This window comes from Spermophilus citellus (genome assembly GCF_964194105.1).
Source record: "Spermophilus citellus genome assembly, chromosome: 16".
In the NCBI taxonomy this organism is placed as follows: Eukaryota; Metazoa; Chordata; class Mammalia; order Rodentia; family Sciuridae; genus Spermophilus; species Spermophilus citellus.
This window is the reverse complement of record NC_138196.1, coordinates 35,191,130-35,217,250: the sequence shown is the minus strand read 5'-3', so window position 1 is coordinate 35,217,250 and position 26,121 is coordinate 35,191,130. Positions and strand designations below refer to the sequence as shown.

The 26,121-nt window shown below is 34.4% G+C and overlaps 1 protein-coding gene across 1 annotated transcript in view; it reads right to left on the bottom strand.

Moving 5' to 3' along the window:
• The window catches only part of ADAM18 (ADAM metallopeptidase domain 18), a gene marked incomplete at both ends in the record, with an annotated part of 136,663 nt that overhangs the window by 31,828 nt on the left and 78,714 nt on the right, over window positions 1–26,121 (bottom strand). The window contains 3 exons of the mRNA XM_081269702.1: window positions 2,724–2,804; window positions 21,697–21,886; window positions 24,039–24,144. Of these exons, the coding sequence (XP_081125828.1) occupies window positions 2,724–2,804; window positions 21,697–21,886; window positions 24,039–24,144 (377 nt within the window). The remainder of the gene's footprint in view (window positions 1–2,723; window positions 2,805–21,696; window positions 21,887–24,038; window positions 24,145–26,121) is intronic.

The window sequence follows — 26,121 nt, the reverse complement described above, 5'->3', positions numbered from 1 at the left end:
AAATGAGGAGGAAACCAAAGCGGGAGTGGGGAGCCCCAAGATTAAGAAACTCTAGTACAGTGAAACAATCTGTTGGGAATTGAGCATAGACAAGCCAAAAGAGAAGCCATGTGGGCTGCAATCAACAAAAACAGAGGGTCAGAGCTACAAAAGCCTTTGATGAAAATATCATGATACCACGTACTCCAGATGCTGGACACAGATCTGAAGAACTTCTTTGCCCAGTTGAATTTCTGTCTCGCTTTGGTCCCCTCCCTTTTTCCTATCTCCCTATTTCTCTGAATGACAATATTTACTCTGTACTTTTATATACTGGATACTTGTAAATTGCTTTTGATTTTTACAGGAGATCACAATGTGAGCTTTGAGTCTCACAGGTGTCTTTTGGGGAATTTTGGAACTATTTAGTCTATGGGGACTCTTGAAAATGGACTAAATATATTTTACATTGTGAGATAATCAGCTGTGGGGGGCCAGGAGATATGGTCATGTCTGAGGCAATGCAAGAAAGTTTGGAAGAGAAATGATTGGGTTATGAAAGCTTAACCCAATAAGTGAAATAATCCCCTCATGGGATTAACTGAATGTAGGTAGGGTGTGACTGGAAGAGGTGCATCCTAGGGTCCATGCCTTTAGGGTATATATTTTGTATCTGGTAAGTGGAGTCTCTCTCTCTGCTTTCTGATCATCATTGTGAGCTGCTTCCCTCTGCTATGTCTTTCCACCATACTGTTCTGCCTCACCTTAAGCCCCCAGGGATGGAGCTAGCTGTCTATGGACTGAGACCTCTGAAACTGAGAGCCTCCAAATAAACTTTTCCTACTCTAAAATTGTTATTGTCAGGTCTTTCAGTTACATCAGCTAAAAGCTGACTAAAACATGCTTTGATAGATTAAAAAAGAGAATTTATATGTTAAGAGCAACAGATATTTTAAAAACTCAGACAAAATTTAGCATTGATTTATATAAAAATAGTGAATTGAAATATAAGGATTATTTTCTTTAATATGAAAAGCATTTAACCAATCTTCTGTAAACATTAAAGTAAAATGTGAAGTTGTAAAATCATTTCTTTCACTATGAGGACAATATAAGTATATTCACCACTTATATTCATTTGCATAATAAAACTTTGAATTTAGTACTCTGTTCTTTTCCTTTCTAATATTGATGCCTGAATTACTAATTTTCAGAGTAATGAAATGATAAATTTCTAGGGAATTTAGTCAAGAAAAAAGTATACCATTAATGAAACAAGAATAAGACTATAATTGTCAATATTTTATAATTGAAATATAAAATATATTCAGCAATAAAGAAAGTCAGCTACAAAGTCATGGAAAGATATGAAAGAATTTTAGATAAATGTTGCTAAGAGATAGTAAAAATATAATTGAAGTTTGGAGGGATAGTGGAAAAACATAAGCTGTGGCACAGGACATTTGTAGGGCAGTGAAACTGTGCTGTATGATATTCCATCATGGATACAAGTCATTATACACACTTGAAGACCAATAATGTGCACTATTTCTGAGTACTTATGTACTAATAAAACTGATCTGAAAATGAAAACAATAGAGCAGTCCATTGAAATCTGGCATTGGGGTATAAACATAGCTTTTCCTAAATTCAGTAACTTTTTAGTTAATTAATTATTTTTGAAGAGTTTTATTTTTAAATATTTCTACTGTGGAATATAGCATTCACAAAAAAGTATAAACAAAAATTAATAGAAAAGTTTTAACTTACAGACTTTCTTAATGAATGTCCTTTTCATATTACATATTTCATCAAAATGAAAACATCTAGAATGCCTAAGTAAAATAACAGTTGTAGTACTCTTTTAAGAAAACATTTTATATCTGATTAAAGCAAAGTATCAAACTTCACAATGATAACATTGATTTGAGATTTTATAAAAATATTAAGATTGAATGATTAAAACAGAAAATTGGACAAAATGATGCAACCAATCATGGAAAACATTGTTACTGAAAGTGAAAACCAGAACATGGTTATTTCCTTGTTAACAGTTCATAACAGATTAATAACAATGTGGCAGCATTTTATTTCTTCAGCATCAAAACAATTTAAAAATTACAAAGTTGAATGCTAATATATTTTATTAATTTTAGTCCATCCATATATAATTGACTGGATCATATACTCATCTTCTTTTAGAAAATTAACAAAAATCCCAAAATTATAAATTGTAAAATATATGTGATGTAAAAGTACAACAAATTTATCTTAATAGATTAAAATAGGTGAACAATTGATAAAAAACATTTATTTTTTTCAAATGAGGCTAAGTTTTTTTATTGGAAACCTCTTCATAGGTATAATATAAAAAATACTTAGCATGTTAATGTTTTTATTATTTTTGTAAAATATTTTAGAGCCATACATTTTCATTATTAAGCATGTGAGGGAGAAAAATGTTCATAACATAAGTTAAATATTAATTTATTGTGTATACAAAAGAATAAATGTTTTTCACAAGTTGTGAATGCTTATAACAAATTAAATAAACATCAAGTACAATCCAATTAAAAATGTTAAATTAGCTCAATTTTTTTCATAATAATCTTGGTCAGTTTTAAAGGCAAAGTTAGTTTTAAAGTAACATAGACCCTCAATCTCCTCAAACAGGATAATTATTTACTTTGAATTACTCATGATAATAAATGAAATTTAGAATTACTGAAGAAAAAGTTACTTACCCCATTCCCTTTGCATTTTTTAGTGGCATTACAGTTATATCTCATTAAATGGGTTTCTCTGCAGGTTTTATTTATACAATACTAAAATAAAACATAAAATAATCATTCTCAGTTTCATGTAAAATAAAAAAAAATAGTTTGTCACATGCTTAAGATTCTGGTACAAAAATTCTCATATTGCAATATAATAATCTCAGCAGTCATAATTTCAAGAAAAAAAATCTGAGCGGCTTGCCTTCACATGGTTTCTGTAAATATTATATATAGTCATTGATTTTGATATCTATAGCTAGGATTATTCTGAATTTTATATCAGTGGTATTTTTATTGTTAACATTTTAAAAAAAAATTTATTTGTTCTTTTTAGTTATACATGACAGTAGAATGTATTTTGATATTTCACACCTGCATGGAGTATAACTTCCTATTTTTGTGGTTGTACATGATATGGATTTATACTTGCATATTCATATATGATATGTTAACATTACATTATGCATAATTAGTTAGATAATGATTTGTCATGTCATTTGAGTAAGCCATTAATAATTAGTCATCTGGGTATGTGATTATTTTTGCCTCACTTACCTTTTTCTAATTTAACTAGCTTTGTAGGGATATTTTTGGAAAATATCAGCATAAAGTGTGATTGAGTAATTCACAATATGAGGTTAGCAAACAAGAGTAAAAATTAGCTTTTTTCCCCTCAAAATTAATGAATGAATTACAAGATGTATATGCTACCCCAGTTTTGCTCCCATACCCAACATGTTATTGGCTTTTTGAGCTATAGCAATTAGGTAAGAACAAGAAAGAAAAGACATCCATATTTTAAAGGAAGAAGTAAAATAATTTCTGTTCATAGATAACATGATTTTATGTGCAGAATATCTAAAAAATAGAAAAACTTAACTATTATACATAAACAGAAGCACATGGAAACACACACACACAGACACACACACACACACACACACACACACACACACACACACACACCCCTGATACAACTATCAATGAATTAGCAAAGTTTTAGGATAAAATATTAGCATACAAAAGTCAATTGCATTTCTATACACTAGCAAGAGCCAAACCAAGGAGGAAAATTTAAAATCCATTTATAATCATGTAAAACCAAGAAGAGAGTCGTGTATAATAAAAACTCTAAAACACCATTGATAAAAAATAAAGAAGACATATGTAAGTAGATGTCATGTGTTGAAAGCATTGTTAAGATGAAAATGCCACCCACAGAAATTTAGAGATTGAATGCAAATCTTATAAAATCCTAATAACATTTTTTAAATAGAAAAACCCATCCTAAATTTCAAATGAATGTTCAAGAGATGCCAAATAACCAAAATGGTCTTGAAATAAAAGAAAAAAGTTAAGGGACTCACACTTTCTGATTAAAAACAAAACTCCAACTTACAGCAAAGTCACAATAGTAACATAAATAAACTCAATGAGATAAATTAGCCCAGAAATAACTGATATTATACCTGATCAAATGATTTTCAATGAGGCTACTAAAGTTATTCAATGGGGAAAATCAATGCCTTTTTCATAATGTTGTGAAAACTGGATATTAATATAAAAACAAAGGAGACTGAATTTGTATATTTATGTGATATGCAAAATTAACATGAAATGAATAAAAAATATAAACATAGAAGCTGAGACTACAAAGATCTTAGAAGAAAATATGAGAAAAACTTTCCAAGACTTGGATCTGGCAATGACTTATTAGATATACTTCCTAAATCACAAGCAACTGAAAGCAAAAATAGATAAATTGATTTTTTTTTTTTGGTACTGGGGATTAAACTCAGGGGCACTCAACCACTGAGCCACATCCCCAGCCCTATTTTGTATTTTATTTAGAGACAGGGTCTCACTGAGTTGTGTAGGGCCTTGTTTTTGCTGTGGCTGGCTTTGAACTGGCGATCTTCCTGCCTTAGCCTTTTAAGCCACTAGGATGACAGGCAGACACCACTGCACCCAGCAATAAATTGAATTTAATGAAAAATTAAACATAAAAAAATTGTGAATCTATAAACATTACCAAAAGACTGAAAAGACAACTTATAGAATGCTAAAAAATTGTTAGCAAATTATATGTCTGATAAAGTATTAATATTTAGTGTATAGAGGGAACTTCTAAAACTAAAAATCAAGTCAATTAGAAATAGTCCAAGGTCTTGAATATACATATCTTCAGAGAAGATAAATGAGAGAAAATATGCAAATGAAAAGCACCATTATTAATCATTCATGAAATGCAGGTTAACATATAAGTAGTATATTAGTTAGCTTTCTGTTGCTGGGAACCAATACCTGAGAAACACACTTGAAGGAGTAAGTATTTATCTTGGCTCACAATTTCTAATGTTTTCAAACAAGGTCAAGCCCATTCCATTTATTCTGGGCCTGTGGTGAGACAGAATATCAAGGCAAGGGCAGGGCAGGGAAAAGATGCTCACCTCATGGCAGCCAGGATGGCAGTGGAGGAAGAGAGTACAGAAGCAAAAGAAGTAGGAAGGGTCAGGAGACAAGACATACCCTTCCAGATCATACCTGTAGTGATCTACTTCTTCAAACCAGGCCCAATGCCTAGTTTCTACCACCACCCAATACTGCCATTAAATTAGTAATCCATCAACGGATTAATTCACTGAGGTCTTATTCCAATTATTTCCCAAGAGCCCCACTTTTGAACACCACCACATCAAGGAAAAAAAATGTCAACACACAAGGCTTTGGAGAAAATTCTGGATAAAACCCATAACAATTTTGTTAGATTTTTAGTAGCACAAAAATATGAAATATATGGGCATGAAAGACCACATAGGCACATGAAAGTTAAATTAACTTTATCTTAAAATGTGTGTACATATTGCAATAGAACATATTTGGTTAATATCAATTAATCCATTAATATCCTAGATTCCTACAATCCACTCAGAAATTCTGATTAGTTAGATAACACATGAAAAATGGAAATCCAAAATTTTAAAAACTATCAACATTTTCTGAGTCCTATGATGTCAGAATTTTTTTCCTGTCCTTTAATACTATCCTTCTATCTGTGTGCTCAATATGCTGTGTGCTAAGAAAAGTCATGGTGCAATATTTTTAATCTTGTAATATATGAAAAGTATTGGGTAATAGTTTTAAAAAGAATCCCCTAATTGCATTAAGTTCTGTATCCTATGCATTTAATAGGAACAAAGAATATATTTTAAAAATCTCAGGGTCTAAAAACATTTTTTATAAATAATCAGTGTTTGCTTCACAACAAAGGAGAAAATAACCTACAGATATTTTAGAAATATAAATAGGTTAAACAAGATAGCAATGTGCTGTGGTTTGAGTGTTTGCAGACCCTCAAATTTCCATGTTGAAAACTAATCCCCAATGAGATCGTGTTGAAAGGTGGCCTTTACAAGCTGATTAGGTCATGAGAGCAGAATGAGTGCCTTTTGAATGGAATGAGTGCCCTCATAAGAGGCTAGAGGGAGCTTGTTCACTATATCCAACATGTGAGGATACAGGAAGGTGCCATCACTAAGGCAGAGAGCAAGTCCTCACCCAACACTGAATCTGCTCCTGCCTTGATCTTGAACTTCTCAGTCTCTAGATCATGAGCAATGTGTGTCTGTTGTTTAAAAATAACAGTTTAAGATGATTTTTATATCATTCCTAATGAACTAAGACAAAATTTGATATTGCTCAATGAGATGTTACTATGTCAAATACCTAAAGAAGTAGAATTAATTTGAAACTGAGTAATGGGAGAAGGATAGAAGGGTTTGGAAGTTCATGCCTGAAAAAAGCGTATACTCCTATCAATTCATTAAGTGTAATTCAGGCGAAGGTTCAAAAGAAGAAGAAAACCCTAAAGAATGGTTTCAATTTTCTCAGATTATCTAAATGGTTATGATCAGAATATTGGTGGAGATATGATAATAATATTCATCCTGATAACGTGTCAAATGGAAGAAGGTATTGTGAACTAAGAGAAAGATGATCCTTATAAAGTGTCAAACTACATTACTAAATTGTATTTGTGCCCCAATGCTCTGCAGATGGTGAAATTTCTGTGTAAGGAAATGGGATACTTGGCAAAAGAAATATCTAAGCAGAGTTGAGAGTATAACGTAGCTCTCCTGACTTCGTAAGTATGTACATTCTATGCCTGTCTCACCAATATATATTGAGAAGCACATAAATGGTTGGATTTTTTAGGTTCACAGCTGGAGAGAAATAGGCCTCGGGATAAACTGGTCCTTGAGTTTCATCCATATCTGAATTAGATAATATTTAGATAAGATGAAACTTTTTGGACTTTAGGCTTTTGAGTTAATATTGAAACAAGTCAAGGTTTTGGGGAATATTTGGATGCAATAAATGTATTTAGCATGTGAGAAGAACATAAATATATGATCAAGAGATATAAAGTTATTGTCTGAGTGTTTGCATCCTCACAAAATTTATATTTGGGGACTTAATCCTCAATAGAGTAGTATCAAGAGGTGGGGGCCTATTAACACTGATTTGTCTGCATCACTGTAGTATATATGGGGTATATACCAAGGAATGAAATAACTGGGTCAAATGGTGATTGCAATCCAAGTTGGAATGGAACTCTCCAAACTCTACAAACTCCTTTCCAGAGGGGTTGCCCCAATTTTCAGTCCCACCAGCAATGTACTAGTGAACCTTTATCCCTACAACCTTGCCAACATTTATTGTTACTTGTATTCTTGAAAATTACCATTCTGACTGGAGTGAGATGGAATGTCAGTGTAGTTTTAATCTTCATTTCTCTAATTGCTAGAGATGTTGAACATTTTTTCATATATTTTTTGACTATTCATATTTCTTCTTCTGTGAAATGCCTGTTCAGTCTCTTTGCCCATTTATTGATTAGGTTATTTGTACTTTTGGTATTTTTTGAGTTCTTTATATATCCTGGAGATTTATGCTCTATCTGAGGTGCATGTGGTAAAGATTTTGGTAAAGGTTTTCTCCCATTATGTAGGCTCTCTCTTCACATTCTTGATTGTTTCCTTCACTATGGAAGAAGCTTTTTAGTTTGATACTATCCCATGTATTGACTCTTGATTTTACTTCTTGAGCTTTAGGAGTATTGTTGAAAAAGTCAGTTCCTAAACCAACATGATGGAAAGTTGGGCCTAGATTTTATTCTAGTAGGTGCAGGGTCTTTGGTTCAATGCATATGTTCTTGATCTACTTGGAGTTGAGTTTTGTGCAGGATGAAAGGGGTTAAATTTCATTATATTATATATGGATTTCTAGTTTTCCCAGCATCATTAGTTATGGAGGACACTTTTCTCCAATGTGTGTTTATAGTGTCTTTGTCTCATATGAGATAACTTTATATATGTGGGTTTGTCTTTGTGTCTTCTATTCTGTCCCATTGGTCTTCATGTCTCAGCCATAAAGAATAAAATTATGGCATTTGCTGGTAAATAGATGGAACTGGAGACTAACATGCTAAATTAAATAAGCCAGTTTCCCAAAACCGAAGGCCAAATGTTCTCTCTGATATGTGGATGTTAACACATAATAAGAGGGAGAGGAAAGGAAGAATAAAAGTTCATTGGATTAAACAAAGGGGAATGAAGAGAAGTGAGGTGGGATGGGAATAAGAAAGACAATAAGAATAATTGGAAATAACTTTCCTATGTTCTTATGTGAATATACTACCAGTGAAACTCTACATCATGTATTATAACCACAAGACTGGGATCCTAATTAGAATAAGTTATATTCCATGTCTGTATGTATGATGTATCAAAATACACTCTATTGGCATGTATATCTAAAAATAACAAATTAAAAAATAAATTATTCCATTTAAGTATTTCCACAGAAACCTAAATGAACTAAGAAAAATATATTATATACATACCAAATATCATACCCCTATAATAATGTATTCATACTTTGACAAATGTAATACTTTTCATTCTGCTAAGAATGAAACCCAATCATTAAGGAATCTTGAAATAACCAGGGTGCTGAGCAATCTTATATACATATCCCAGGTAGTTATCATCAAAATCATTGTTTAAAACAGTTTTCCTAATTTCTGCATGTATATTTTATCACTTGTGCATCCTAATATCTACCAACATAAGTTATTTGTAGAATGAGGGGACAATTTACTATCTCCATAAACTATTGTTTTCCTTGTGGTCTAGTACATCAAAGTCCCAAGCAGCATCAAAAACCTTCCATACTTTTTTTTTTAATTTGGCAACTTGGATTAAACAGAATTGTAGTTCAAAACAAGGATAATTACATGATCATATCAATTGATAAGAAAGAAATCCCCAGTGGCACAGCCACTGCAGCTGAAACACTAGCCAGAGTGGTCTCTTCATGAGCATAGTGGAGGGATAAGGGAATTAAAGGAATCCACTTTTGGGGGGAGGCCAGAGGCCTGTCTGGGTATGGAGCATCCCAGCAAACCTGAAATACACACTGCACAATAAATGATGTGGAGCGCCATGGGTCCTGGTGGTGTGTGGAGGGCAAAGGAAGGAACCATTCTGCAGGCACTGTGCAGGGTCAGCAATTGATGAAGTCAATTCCTGGCAAACCTGAGTTTGACACCCAAAACCAGGAAACATGGGGTCCACAGGTAATGTAGGGAACTCAGAATCGCTCCACCACAGGAATGGAACCCCGGGGAGATCCCTGGAGTACAATCTTCCAGTGTGGAGTGGCAAGTACTGAGCCCTGGAGGTGTGCTGATTTAAAATCTCTAGACCAACTGGCCTCCAGGGAAAAGCCTGGAGGCCACCTAAGCCTAAACTCTACCTCCAGGAATTCTGCTTAGTGGATTACCTCTCTCACCACAACAATCCAGAGTGTGGAGCATCATGCTCCAGATGACCCCCCTTAAACCTTCTGAGAAGAGAAGCTGTGAATCTTTTGAATTTCAATGGAAATAGTTTTTTAACTTTTCATTGAGATTTTTTTTCTCCTCTTCTTTTCTTTACTCTGACCTTAATGGTACTTGGGCATTTATACATATTCATATTTGTTTTTTTCTCATTTCTAATATTTTTGAACCCAGTTATTTTTCATGGGTTAGTTTTTTGTGAACTAGGATGTTCCATTGGTATATTTTAGTTTTGTTTTATATTCTTTTATTTTTAATTTTTTGAAAAAAATTAATTTTTATATTTTTTCTCTGACTTGTTTTCCTTGATTCTCTTTTCATTTTTTACTTCTTTCTCTCCCCATTTGAAATTATAAATGCCTTTGCAAAATTGCTATTTTTATTGGAGGCAATAATTGATCATGCCATTTACATTCATTGTGATAATTAACACTGTAGATGTCATAGTAGAAACTATTTTAATTTTGTAATGTTGTTTACATTGGTTGTTATTACTTGTCTCCCCTGAACAGTGAGGTATTGGAAAACTTCAGACACTATAGGTCCACATGGTAGAAACTGTACTGCCTCAGATCCATACTGTAAGATGGGTGGACACACAAACAACATCAAAAAGCAAGGAAACAAAGTAACCAAAACAAATGAAGATACTCCAATAACAGAATCCATCAACACCACAGTGGAAAAATGACAGAGAAGGAGTTTAGGATGTACATGTTAAACTGATCAGCCAAGGATAGCACAAAGAGTGAAATCAGAGAAAAATAGAGAAAGTGAAAGATCACTTCAATAAAGAGGTAGAGATTCAGAAAAAGAAAACCAAGCAGAAATCCTCACAATGAAGGAAACAATAAATCAAATTAAAAATTCGATAGAAAGCACCACCAACAGACTAGGTATCTTGGCAGACAAAACCTCAGGCAATGAAGACAAAATACATAATCTTGAAGATAAAGTTGATAATGGAGAGAAGATGGATGTTAAGAAACCATGAGCAGAGCTTCCAGGAACTACAGGATTGCATGAAAAGCCCCAATTTAGGATTTACTGGGAAAAATGAAGGCTTGGAGATACAAGTCAAAGGAATGCACAATCTTGTCAATGAAATAATATCAGATAATTTCCCAAACCTAAAGATTGAAATTGAATATATATTACAAGAGGTTTACAGGACCCCGAAGGTACACAATTACAACAGACACACACCAAAGATCATTGTAATGAAAATGCCTAACATACAGAATAATGATAGAATTTTAAAGGCTAGAAATAAACCCAATGACTGGGAATATAAATTATATCTCAGTAATAACCTTGAACATTATTCACCTAAACTCATCAATCAAAAGACAGACTGGCAAATTGGATTAAAAAACAAGATCCAACAATATGCTATCTCCTAAAGACTATCTCATAGCAAAGACATCCACAGACTAAAGGTGGAAGGATGTGAAAAAAACATATCACTTACATGGATCACATAAACAAGCAGGGGTTTTTATCCTCATTATCAGATAAAGTGGACTTTAATCCAAAGTTAATCAGAAGGACAAAAAAGGCAATTTCATACTTCTTAAGGGAATTGTAAATATTTATGCCCCAAATAATGGAGCATCTATGTGTATCAAACAAACCCTTCTCAATTTCAAGAATCAGATATATCATAACACAATAATACTGGGCAAATTTAACATTCCTCTGTCATTACTGGGTAGATCCTCCAAACAAAATCTAAATAAAGAAGATATAGAAGTAAAAAATACAATTGCTAATTTAGACTTAACAGACATATATAGACTATTTCATCAATCAATACTCTTTATTCTCAGCAACACGCAAATCCTTCTCTAATATAGACCATGTTATGAAAGCTATCATGTATGTTGGCATACAATTGTAATATTGCCTTAATATATTAGTTATGGTTTGGATGTGAGGTATCTCCTGAAGGCTCACATGTGAGACAATGCAAGATGGTTCAGAGGAAAAATGATTGGGTTGCAAGAGTCTTAACTTAATCAGTGAATTAATCCTCTGATAGGGATTAACTGGGTGGTAACTGAGGTGGTAGGGTGTGGCTGGAAGAGTGGGAATTTGGGCATGGCTTTGGTGTATATATTTGTATCTGGAGAGTGGAGTCTTTCTCTCTGCTTCTTGATCACTATGATGCGAATTGCTTCCTTCTGCCATGCACTCCACCATTGATGTTCAGCCTCACCTCCAGCCCCAAGAAATGGAACCAGCCTTCTGTGGACTTAGACCTCTTAAACTGTGAGCTCTCCAATAAACATTTCCTCCTTACAATTGTTCTGGTTAGATCCTTTAGTCACAGCAGCAAAAACGCTGCTCGATGATAAGCATCCCCTAGCAGTGTGGGTATTCATTCTGCTCTGATCTTGCAGGGTTGTGGTAGCCTCAATGTATGGCACAGCTTGGTGAAGATGGTGGTCTCATATATGGGTGTCCTATGATAGTTGTGAATTGTTCATTCACAGTATTCTGTCCAAAGCCAAGAGGAATTCTGTAGTGCCTGACCACAGGTTGGTACTACCTTTTCTAGGTACTCCCCTGGTTTATTCTGAGCAACACACCAAATACAGATTGGGGTCAAAGCTGCCCTCTAATGCTGAAATAGTGACAATATAACAGCAGACTTGTGGTAAGCTTGGAATGGGCACCATACAGTGGTAAAATATTGGAAATGACCATACGTTCAGAAAAATTAAGCAGGCTGCTTATTTTTTGTTTTGTTTTGTTTTTGTTGTTGTGGTGGTGGTGATGGTGGCAGTTTTTAGACATAAATGAACATGGAGTATAACTTCCCATTCTTGAGGTTGTGTATGATGTGGAGTTGCACTAGTTGTGTCTTCATATATAAATATAGGAAGGTTACATCTGATTCATCCTACTGTCTTTCCTATTCCTATCCCCCCTCCCTTCACTTCATCCCCCAGTGAACTTCTATTCTTCCCTCCTCCCACTCCTTATTGTGTGTTAGCATCAGCATGTCAGAGACAACATTTGGCCTTTGGTTTTAGGGGATTGGCTTATTTCACTTAGCATAATAGTCTCCAGTTCCATCCATTTACCAGCAAATCCATAATTTCATTCTTCTTTAAGACTGATTAATATTATATATATATATATATATATATATATATATATATATATATATATATATCTCCTACATTTTCTTTATCCATCTGCTGAAGCACACAAAAGTTGGTTCTAAAGCTTTGTTATTGTGAATTGAGCTGCTATAAACATTGATGTGGCTGTATCACTGTAGTATGCTGATTTTAAGTCCTTTGGGTATATAACAAGGAGTGGGATAATTAACTGGGTCAAATGATAGTTCCATTGCAAGTTTTCTGAGGAATTTCCATACTGCTTTCCAGAGTAGTTGCACCAATTTGAGCCCCACTAGCACTACATGAGTGAACCTTTTCGCTTACATTCTCCCCAACATTTATTGCTACTTGTATTCTTGAGAATTGCCATTCTGACTGGAGTAAGATGGAATCTCAGTGTAGTTTTACTTTGCATTTTTCTCATTGCTAGAGATGTTGAAAACTTTTTCATATTTTTGTTAGCCAGTCATATTTTTTCTTCTGTGAAGAGCCAGTTCAGTTCCTTTGCCCATTTACTAATTAGTTTGCTTCCCTTTTTTTTTGGTGCTATGATTTTTTAGTTCTTTATATATCCTGGAGATTAATGGTCTGTCTGAGGTTGAGGTGAGAAAGATTATCTCCCATTCTGTAGGCTGTCTCTTTGCATTCTTGATTGTTTCTTTTGCTGTAAAGCAGCTTTTTAGTTTGACACCACCCCTCTAAGCAGCCTGCTTAGAATTTCTGAAAAGACAGGCCCAAAGTCAGATTAGAATGACTGGAATACCTAATCTTCTAATGTCTGATGAAGTCCAACATGTAAAAGGAGAAAGAGGAACAGGAGGGGGAGAGGGAAGAGAAAATAAGGAAAAAGAATGAGAAGGAAGAGATGGAGAAGGAGATGGAGAAGGTGAAATTTTTGAATTTTTATGGAACCCAAAAGGATTCCAATTAATCAAAGTGATCTTTAAGCAAAATGTACCAAACTGGACTATTTGACTTCAAAATATATTACAAAAATTAGTGTTCAGACATATGGAATAATGGAAGAGAATAGGGAGCCCAGAAATAAATTCACACATTTATGGTAAATTGATTTTTGGCAAAGTTTCCAAGAACACAATGAGAAAAGGGCAGTTGCTTCAATTAATAATTATGAAAATGAGATATTCATATGTAGATAAATAAAAGTAGACAATTGTCTCACAATCCTGATTTTTGTTTATAAAAATTCAACTCTAAATGAATCAAACACTTAAGTGTAAGACCAAATATTATAAACTAATGAAAGAAAATATGGGAAAAGACTCCAAAACATTGGCTTGGCAATTATTTTTTTGCTGTAAATTCAAAAGCAGAGGCCAAAAAGCAAAAAAAAAAAAATTATGAAATTATATGAAACTATAAAGCATTTGCAAAATCAAGATATAATCAAGAGTGAACAAACATTCTATCATTCTATGAAATGTGGGAAAGTTTTTACAAATGATACATCTCATAAAGGGTTAATATTTAAAATACATAAGCAATCCAAATACTAGTAAGAAAACAAATAGTCCAATTAAAAATAGGCAAGGTATCTGAATAGGCATTTCTCAAAAGAAGACATCCTAATGACCAACAGATAAATAAAAGAATCTTCAAAATCATTAATTATCAGAAAAATACAAATTAAAACCATAATGACATATCACCTGGCACCTGTTAAAATAGTTATAAAGAAGGAAGTAAAAATAACATGCATTTGATAAGATGTGGATAAAAGGGAACCTTCATGTCTTGTTGGTAGGAATGTAAATTCATACAGCCACTATGGAACACTGTATGGAGGTTCTTCAAACACTAAAAACAGATCTACCATATAATTCCAGCTAGCCCAGTACTAGGTTTATATGCAAAAGAATATAAATTGGGTTTCCAAAGATATATTTGCACACTCCCATGTTCACTGTTGATATTTTTTCTCAATACTCTACTGATTTCTACTGATGGATGAATAGATGAAGAAAATGTGATACATACATACAGTGGCATATTTTTCAGCCTTAAAAAAAGGGATTCTTGCTACTTACTACAACACAAATGAATTTGGAGGACATATGTTAAATGAGAAGCCAGAAAAAAATTGGCAATTACTACATGATATCACTTACATAATAAATATTAAATAGTCAAACACAGAAGCACAGAGGTAGTTGCCAGACATTTGAGGGATGGGTAAAATAAGGAGACATTAGTCAAATGGTACATTGTTTTGGTTATAAAAGTTAAATAATTCCTAGAGATCTCCTGTACATCAATAGTTCAGTATAATTGTTATGGAATGTATGTTTAAATAATATATAAGAGGGAAAATAACATTTTAAATGCTTCAATGAGATAAATAATTAAGTAACATATATTGGAAGTTATAAACTTTTAGAAGTTATAGGAAGATTTATAGCACAAATTGTGGTGATAGTTTCATTGATGCATAGTTATCTCTAAACTCATCAAGTTAGATATATAATTATGTATAAATTTTTATATGTGAAAGTGATTCAAGAAAAAACATTCTACCAAAACAAATAAAAAATATAAACAACTGGAGAATAAGAGAAAATATTTGCAATCTTGCATGTGGAATAATTAAAAAACAAACATACTGAACATTAGAAAAAAAAGGGATCCTATCAGAAAATTGGCAAAGGACATGAGTGGACATTTCTCTGAGCATGCTTTGATGGTAAATAATTACATAATCAAATGTTGAATACAATTAACCATTAGATTATGCAAATTTTTTGGAGTGGGGCACTGGGGATCGAACCCAAGGGTGCTTAACCACTAAGCCACATCCTCAGCCCTATTTTGTATTTTATTTAGAAGCAGGGTCTCACTGTGTTGCTTAGCACTTCGCTTTTACTGAGACTCACTTTGAACTTGCGATCCACCTGTCTCAGCCTGCTAAACTGCTAGGATTACAGGTAATTAAAACCACAAATATCAATCAATATACTCACATCAGGATGGTTACAATAAAATTAGTGGTAACACCAAATGCTGGTGAGGATGTGTGAAACCTCATCACTCACCCATCATGGAGAAAAATGAGAAAGTGTACAGTTTCTGGGTCAAAGTTTATAGCTATTTCTGATACAATCAAACATGTACATACCATGTGAGCCAGAGATGGCACTTCTGGATATTTAAGAAATTGAATAATATAAATTTATTATCTTGGTTTCTGTGAGACAGAGTTCCTGTGCATGGCATAACTTCAGGATATTTGCTCCAGGATTTCATTTGAGACTGCAATTAAAGTGCCAGCCAGTTTCATCAGAAGGTTTTACTCAGATGAATCAACTTACAAACCTTCCATGTGATGTTGGCAGGCTTTTGGATTAACATCCTAAATTTCTCAAGGGTTGTTAGGTTGAAGACATACTCAGTTCCTTCCCATGAATTCTTTTCTAATGAGGCAATCAAAGAAGGAGAGAGAATGGTGGTAGCGGGGGAGCAAAAAGGAAGATACTGTCTTTTATAATCTATATTGAAGTGACATTCTGTTATTTTGCAATGATCTTCTTAGAAGCAAGTCTCTAGGTCCATCCTGCCATATGATATAACAGGGATGTGCATTATTCAAAGAAATGGATAAGAGAAGGTAAGATCTTTGAGGGGCATTTTAAAAACAGAGGACCACCATCCATCCTCTAATGTAACATGTCCTTTACAAATGCATGCCACATTCATTCCCAAGGTCTCCATTATAGTATGAGTTCAGTTCAAAGTATTTTTAACTAAATTAACTCCAGCTGTGAGACACTGTGGTATAACTCTTTTGAGTATGCCTTTTCCATCTGTGGCTATGTAAAATTAAATAATTAAATCTGTCCCTAATATACAAATGTAACACAAGAACAGAATAACTTCTATTGACATTTCTACTCAAAAATGGCAGGGGACAGAATATAAAAAGGAAAAACTGATACATAGCAGTTCTGAAATCACATGTCCCATGTTGGGAGTTCCTTGATTAGGATTCAGGGTCTGTGAATAATAATCTTTCTTGATTTTGAATATGCCCTAAGAAGGGCAGGCTGAGATTTTTATTAAAGTCATAAACCCCTTGATTCAGTGTATGTACTCAGGGTCATAAACATTTGCTTGTCAGCATGTACTCACTTATGTAACCTGTTGGCAATATGCCTTCTTTGTCTGGTCTGCATATAAAAAAGACTTATGGAAATGACTAGGACTGGCTGGCTAGAGGCTGAGCCTAGGGCCTGGGGGTGGGGTTCTGCTGCCTTGGAATAAAGATATATACTATCCCAACTGAAATTTACATCTTTCTCCACCTGTCAGAGTTCTGAATCTGTTTCCTAGGGTCCAAGTCCCATCTGAACACTTTCTAAATTCTTCCCTGACATTCACACTATTTCATTATTTTTCATAAAAGATTGCATGTTTGTAGCTGCACATTTTCTACCTACTTCTTTTTTATTCACATTTTTTATTTATATATGACAGAAGAATGCATTAAAATTCTTATACATATAGAGCACAATTGGTCATATCTCTGGTTTTATACAAAGTTTATTCACACCAATTCATGTCTTCATACATGTACTTAGGGTAATGATGTCCATCACATTCCACCATCATTTCTAACCCCATATCACTCCTTTCCTTTACCACCCCTCTGCCATATCTAGAGTTCATCTATTCCTCCCATGCTCCCCCTCCCTACCCCACAACAAATCAGCCTCCTTATATCAGAGAAAACATTTGGCATTTTTTGGGGGGGGGGATTGGCTAACTTCACTTAGCATTATCTTCTCTAATTCCACTTATTTACCTGCAAATGCCATGATTTTATTCTCTTTTATTGCTGGGTAATATTCCATTGTCTATATATGCTACATTGTTTATATCCATTCATGTATTGAAGGGCATCTATGTTGGTTCCACAGTTTAGCTATTATGAATTGTGATGCTATAAACATTGATGTGGCCGTGTCCCTGTATTATGCTGTTTTTGATTCCTTTGGGTATAGACAGGGGAGAGGGATAGCTGGGTCAAATGGTGGTTCCATTCCCAATATTCCAAGAAATCTCTATACTGCTTTCCATATGGGCTGCATCAATTTGCAGTCCCATGAGCACTGTGTGAGTGTATCTTTTTCCCCACATCCCTTGCCAACACTTATTGTTGTTTGTATTCATAATAGTTGCCATTCTGACTGAAGTGAGATGAAATTTTAGTGTAGTTTTGATTTTCATTTCTCTAATTGCTAGCAATGATGAATATTTTTTCATATATTTGTTGAATGATTGTATATCATCTTCTGAGAAGTGTCTGTTCAGGTCCTTTGCCCATTTATTGATTGAGTTTTTTTTTTTTTTTTTGTGTGTGTGTGTGTGTGAGTGTGCTCAGCATTTTGAGTTCTTTATATACCCTAGAGATTAGTGCTCTATCTTATGTGTGAGGGGTAAAAATTAGATCTCAAGAAGTAGGGTATCTATTCACCTCACAGATTGTTTCTTTTGCTGAGAAGAAACTTTTTAGTTTGAGTCCATGCCATTTATTGATTCTTTATTTTAATTCTTGTGCCAAAGGAGTCTTATTAAGGAAGTTGGGGCCTAATCCCACATGATGGAGATTAGAGCCTACTTTTTCTTCTATTAGATGCAAAGTCTCTGGTTTTATTCCTAGGTCCTCGATCCATTTTGACTTGAGTTTTGTGCATAGTGAGAGATAGGAGTTTAATGTCATTTTGTTGCATATGGATTTCCAGTTTTCCCAGGACGATTTGTTGAAGAGGCTATCTTTTCTCCAATGCATGTTTTTGGCGCTTTTGTCTAATATAAGAAAATTGTAATTTTGTGGGTTATTCTCTGTGTCTTAAGTCCCAGGCAAACATCATTCTAAACGGAGAAAAATTGAAGGCATTCCCTCTAAAAACTGGAACAAGACAAAGATGCCTTCTTTCACCACTTCTATTTAACATAGTTCTTGAAACACTGGCCAGAGAAATTAAACAGACAAAAGAAAGAGATACACATAGGAAAAGAAGAACTCAAATTCGTACTATTGGCTGATGATATGATTCTATATCTAGAAGACCCTAAAAGTTCCACCAGAAAACTTCTAAAACTAGTAAATGAATTCAGCAAAGTAGCAGGAGATAAAAATCAACACCCATAAATCAATTGCATTTCTGTATATCAGTGACAAGTCCTCAGAAAATAAAATGAGGAAAAATACCCCATTTACAATAGCCTCAAAAAAAACCCCCTTGGGAATCAACTTAATGAAAAAAAGTGAAAGAGCTATATAATGAAAATTACAGAACCCTAAAGAAAGTAATCAAAGAAGACCTTAGAAGATGGGAAGATCTACCTTGCTCTTGGATAGGCAGAATTAATATTATCAAAATGACTATACTTCCAAAAGCACTATGTAGATTTAATGCAATTCCAATCAAAATTCCAATGACATTCCTCATAGATATAGAAAAAGCAATCATGAAATTTATCTGGAAAAATAAGAGACCCAGAACAGCTAAAGCAATCCTTAGCAAGAAGAGTGAAGCAGGAGGCATCACTATACCAGAACTTAAACTATACTACAGAGCAATAGTAACAAAACTAGCATGGTATTGTCACCATAGCAGACTGATAGACCAATGGTACAGAATAGATGACACAGAGACTAATCCACCTACTTCTTACTAATTGATGAGAAGTGGGGGGTCCAATAGCCACTTTTCATTTTTATTCTGTTTGTGATGTTCATCATTGCTGGCAATGTGCCTACTAATATTTTTCTAAAATAGTGGACTTCCTATGAAGATTACTGTGGTTAATTACATTTGACAATACCCACATTCACAAATATCTTGAAAATAAGCCCCTTGCTACCTTGAGCTTTTGCTTAGATGGCTGCAGATCAAAGCCCTGATGATTTTACAGAACATATCTTTTTTATATGTTTTTCTTAAAGTGGATCTGTGAGGCATGTGCTTGCTTTAAATGGAATTTTAAATTAATTGAATGTGCCCTGATTCTTTGCTCTATTTGAACTCATGACTAACGTTTGCAAAATTCTTTTTCTCTTTGCTTTGTCTCTGGGCCACATTTTCCTAATAGTCTTTGGAATAATTTCTTAATTAAGCAGTTTTATGTCTGGAGAGGTTGATTATTTTCAAAATCATAAAGTCATAATACTTTTTATTTAATAATTATTCTCTCAATTTCTTTCCTCCCATTAGGTACAAAGTGCTTAGCTCTTAACCATTAAATCAAAGAACTATTCTTCCTTCAGTTTTCAATGACATATATCTCACTATTTCTTGACCTCTCACTAATACATGGCTCTCAAAGGCAAGAGGGATACTCATGATTTGTTGCAGGCAGCTTCCTTCATTAACGTTTTCCAAATGCCTCCAGACCCTCCCCACTTCCTGGTTCTATGTTCACATCCCCATTTTTAGGTATTTGTTATAGCAGCACCATACTTCAGGTACCAAAATCTACATTATCTATTGCTACATAACAAATTTTCCCTATAATTAATGACACTAAACAACACATGTTTGTCATATCATAGTTTCTGTAGGGAAAAAATCTGAGAACATCTTATTGTTCTCAGAGACTGGTTTCCCAGTCTCACAGTCCCCCATAAAGCTATGCTCAAGGTAGCATCTGGGGTTGCTGTCTCCTATGAAGTCTTGATCTGAAAGAGCTTCTATACAGCTCGTGTATGTGGTTATTGGCAGAATTAAGCTCCCCATGGATTGCTCGACTGAGGCCCTCAGATTCTCTCTGGACTCCAGTTGCTTTCCTTGTGGGCTTTTCCCTGAGGACACCATGCTGCACAAGGTGAGAAGGCGGGAGTGAGCATCCATGCATAACAGAAACCACTGTCTTTTCTGACCTAACCCAATGACATCCCATAACTTTTGCCTTATTTATTCTGGTTGTTAGAAGCAAGGCTTTAGATGTAACCCACACACAAAGGGAGTGGATTACACAAAGCAGTGGATACCAGGAAGTAGGATCATTGGGAGCCATTTTACAGGACACCAGGACAAGCAAACTTCTTAATGGACCAGGATTGCTGATATTACATTTAAGAGTTGGTTTCTGTTTGATCCACCATTTGCAGGTTTTGCTTTATTTTTATTCAGCAAGTAAGTGCTAAATGCCTTTTACATGTAACATGCTGATTTATAATTGCTGCTTTATATCTCAAATGTCATATTATTTTTCCAGGAATATGTCCTTCATATCTTCAGACTGACTAAGTCTTTGTACAACTTCTGTCCTTTATGGTATGACTACAAGCATATAATTCTCACATAAATATACACTCACATGCATATGTACATGAGCATATATATGTACTATTACTATTATTCCTGCTACAGAAACAGAGAAACGGTTTTCTTGTTTGGTTCTTCCAGACTTCTGACATTTTTTTTAACTATCATTGCATTTATCATTGTTATTGTTCTACAAATACTAGCTAACACGGTAGGACAAGAAAAATGGTGAGGTTGAAATACTGACACTTAGTGCTTTGATCAGATACATAAGTAGATGACCTAAGAAATATGAAAGATTGATTATGGTTCTGTATAAAGCAAAAATTCAGAACTAGAATTTTAAAGCTAGTATTTGAAGGCTCAAAAAACATCATTCGGCAGTTACTATAATCTTGTGTTTAAAACACATATGTTCTTTTTTTCACTGATAACAGGTTCATACAAAGAGCAACATTATTAGATAACTGAGACTTTGTCCTTCTTTATATTATATGGGAAATTAATGTAAGCACCAGGTTGAAATCCATTCGGTATAATTATGCTAGCATCATGAAATGTGATAGGTGATAATTAAGAAGATTTCATAAAACTGTGTATAAATTATCACATTTTGTTACCATTTGTGGTCCACACACAGTGCCATCAGCCACATAAGCATTATCTCTTCCATCTGAACTCAAAGACGACCCAGGAATTATGGATAGACATACATGATCATGAATATATGAATAAACTGTATATTGAGCAGCAGTTTTATAAGTATTTTTATGTGGCCAAACACAAGTTAATTTTCCACAGAGAATATCCCTGGAAATGGAAAGCAGAATTTCCTTATTATTTTAGTTTTTAATGATACCAACTTCCAATTGAATATTGCATGAATAAAAACATAAATATTGTTTAGTCAATGGCACAAAACCATAAATAAAATGGAAACATGTTTTATATTTTTATAAAGGTAAAACACATTTTAGAAACAAGTAAATGCAACCAGATAAATCAGCATTGTAGCAGAATTGAAATGTACATACTGAAATTAGATATGAATACATGATTTTCTTTTTTGATTATATAGCTCCAAAAGTATTATTATTCTCTATTTTCCAGTTATCTTAAGAGCATTCATCATAATTTACCACATTCTTTAGGAGAATTCACCACTTGTATCCCTTTTGATATAGGCTGGCCAATCTGGTGACTTTTTACTTAAAATTGCTGAGAGTAGCTAATTGTATTTACTCTTTCTGCATCTTCTGATATGCCTATGGTCCCTGTCATGATCTCTAGAAAATATGTTTCAGTACATCCTGAGCCCCCTGATACATATGTGCAGGGATATACAGATGTTAAAAAGATTAGATTATGAGAGCTATAACCTCATCTGTGAATTAATCCATTTGGTGGATTAACAATCTGAAAGAACTATGGAGTAGTACTGCAGGCAGCTGGGGCATAGCTGGAGGAAGTAGGTTGGGGGTGGGGCATAATGTTGGGCTATATCTTATCCCTGGCTCCTCTCTCACTCTCTTTATGCCTCTGACTGCCATGAGTTGAGCAGATTTCCTCTGTCACACCCTTCTGCCATGATATTCTGTCTCATCTGTGACCCAGAGCAATGGAGTTGGCTAACCATGGACTGAACCACTTAAACAGTGAGCCCAGATAAACCTTTCCTCTTCTCAGTTGTTCTTGTTGGGTATTTTGGTCATGATGATGAAAAGCTAACTAACAGTACTGTTATACCAAAGGCAACAATTTCTGGCCATCTTGGAGAGAGATTAAGTGCACTACTATATCACACCTTCTCTTTTTATTGGGATCCACTGTGGTATATCTTACTGTGTTTAGTCACTGGAGCTCAATATCAGTATCCAACAAGGTGTAGCTGATTATACCTTGTCTTTTAGTTATTATACAGGGTTTACTCATGTTGTTCCCACTAATCTTTATGATTCCACATCCCTTTTCCATCCACTAGTCCTCCTGTGTTGGGTAGTGGGGGAAATTCTGTATCTTCTTTGTGCCATACATGATGTATAGATGATTAATGGATGGAAGAGCCTCGAGGAGAATATCGTCTTAGCCTCACTCAAATAGACACCTTCATAAGAAGCCAAGGTTGTTTGAACTGAACTGTGATGATTACCTAGGAATTTTACAGTTGTTTTTTTCCCCCAGGCAATTCATTGAAAAATAAAAGAAAGCTCTGCTTTTCCTGAATTACTTGATCTATCTGAGGGGTTTTCTATAATCTTCCTTATTCTTTATTTTTTTGACTCTGGTTTGGTTATTATTGTTTGTGTGTGTGTGTGTGTGTGTGTGTGTGTGTGTGTGTGTGTTTTAGTATCAATACCCAATGAAATTAAGGAAGCATTTGTTTGTTGCAGGGTAAGAACTTTCTTTATTGGATTTCATTAATCACTTTCTCATGTGGCTTTTAGCAGCTCCAGTTGCCATGTTGACATATTAAAAAGTAATTCTATGCTTTTTTTTTGGGAAATAACAAAAAGAAAATTAAAAATGTTTTCTTCCTTTCAACAATCCTGTCTTTAAAAAATTGCTTTAGGATTATTGTCATTGATAGACCTAATCTAAACTCAATTTCAATTACAGAGCAGGAGACCTGAATTTTGAAAATTTGTGCTTCTTTCTTTCCTCTGGTAATAAGCATAAGCCTTCTTTTCATTCAGTCTCATTCTTAGGATGGTGTCAACAAAAAAAAGTAAGGAAAAGGAAAACTCTTAAGGCATAGAAGGAATATATATATATATGTATATATATACACACACACACACACACACACATACACACACACACACACACACACACACACACACACTGCAATTTGAAAACATTGGCCTGTTATTCATTTATTGTTTGTTTTATTATTTGGTGTCTCTTGACAAGAACTATGTAATTTTTATGACTTAAATAAATAATCCCCCTTCTATATACGTACTTCTGTTCACAAGGTAATGGTTGAGAATTTTTAAAACCACAGTTTCCAAATCTCTCATTAGGAGAATTAACTTCTTTAAAGCAGGTGTAGGGACCTCCTTGAGCACCTATAGCAAACATGTCAACTGCATTATCATCCTTAATCCAGTTAAATATTTGCCAGTAATGAACTAATGAAACTCTTATTTCAAAATAATCATGTATTTGATCAATTTTGGTTTTCATATGCACCTTGTCAATACAAGTTGAAAGAAATAATACTCATATCTAACAAAACAGAAAAGGATTATGTCTACTGAGGCAAGTTGAATCATTTTAAAAGACAACTACTGTTTCTCCCTATGGGAGCAACGACATCCTAGTCCAAAAGTTATTAGCTGTAACCTTGTAACTTGCTCTTTTTAATCTGTTGAGAATTTTAAAGCATGTCATTTGGGGACAGAAATCTTTGGAATTGGCATATACTTTGTCATATTATGGGGTTTTTTTCCCTCTCTTATGAGGGGATCAGTGGTATTTTAAAACTCATCTTTCAAGTTGGGTATCATAGTGAAAATAACATGGAATATTAAATCTTGGAGATTTGAGAGTTATTCCATTTTGTTAAACACAGGAACAGAAACCTAGAAGTGGTTTACCTAATTAATTCAAACCGCTATCAAATATGGCTAACAAATGTGGCCCTGGCAGTGAAGCCTAGTGATGGGTGATTAGAAAACTACTATAAGAAGCTCAGAAGTGAGTAGCTCATGCTCTGTGCTGTTACCACATTTGGAGAAACTCTTCTTAATCATTTAAAGACAGTGGCACTGATAGATGAGTTGCCTTAGGCACAGAGGCAAGAAAACAGAGCGTGTGTCTTGGTTACTCTTGGCTGCCTTTGACCAGGTGAGGCAAGTACTCAAGAAAGAGACAAGCCTCCTGCAGAAAAATATCAGCCCTTTCAAAACCAAAAAGGAAAAGTAATAGAGAAAAATCCAGGAATGTATCTGTGCTGCATGCCACGATGTGGCTCATCTTTTGTTGATATTCTGTCTCATCTGTGGTTGAGTCATTACATCTGTATGTGCTTTGTGTCTTTCCATGATAGATTTTCTCCAATGAGTGTTCACCTAATGAATTCAAATGCTGATCTTCACATTGCATCCCCACTTTAAGTTGTCTACCCATGTATTTCTACCCTAGAACTTTTATTTCTAATCTTCCAATCTTTTCACATTCAGTTTCCCCACCAAGAAACTGAGCCCTTTGTCACTACCTATAAAAAACATCTGTAGTCCAATGACCAGCCATACCTCTTTCTATAGAAGGAGGATGACCAGGTGGTCAGAATATTTCAAGACCACTCCCAAGTGAGGTTGCAGTGCAATTACTGTTTTTTTTTCCTTGCCTTACAACCAGTTATCTAGACAACCCACCTAAGAAACAAGTCTGGGCTTGTTCTTCCTGTGTCAGCTGGTCATGATGACACCCCAGGTATTCATAGTTGTGAGATGAGAGAAAAGAAAAGCTTTAGGAGGGGAGAAAGGCACACCGCTCTAAATTTCCTGATCTTGGATGTTTCCTGATCATGGATGTTTCTTCTGTGATTTTCTTTTTTTTTTTTTTAAGCAGACTGGAACCCAGAGGAATGACTCCTCTATCTAACCACATAACTTGGTGTTTCTGACATAATTGAGCTTATGATGCATATGGTCATTCAGTTGGTGTCCTCAAGTCAGATTTTCTATCATTGTAAGAACTAGCATCACACACAGAAATGTTTTGTTAAAGTGATATACTTCTGTTCAGATAGCAGCCTTGCTCTAAGAACACTAGAACATGAACTGCCATATTTCTAAAGAGGCTTGTTACAGGTTATATGTGATTTTTTTTCCTTATAACCTAACACTTCTAATATTATTGGGTCTGCTGTGATTTATCTCCAAAAGTCAGGTCTGCTTGCAGCACAGCCTGGACATGCTTCTGTCCAGGACCAGCCTGTTGATTTTACTCAAAATTAGCAAATTTTATGCCATCCAATGAGTGGAGCTGAGCAGTTGGTTACTTATGTGAATGATACTGCTTCCAGAGAAGTTACCATG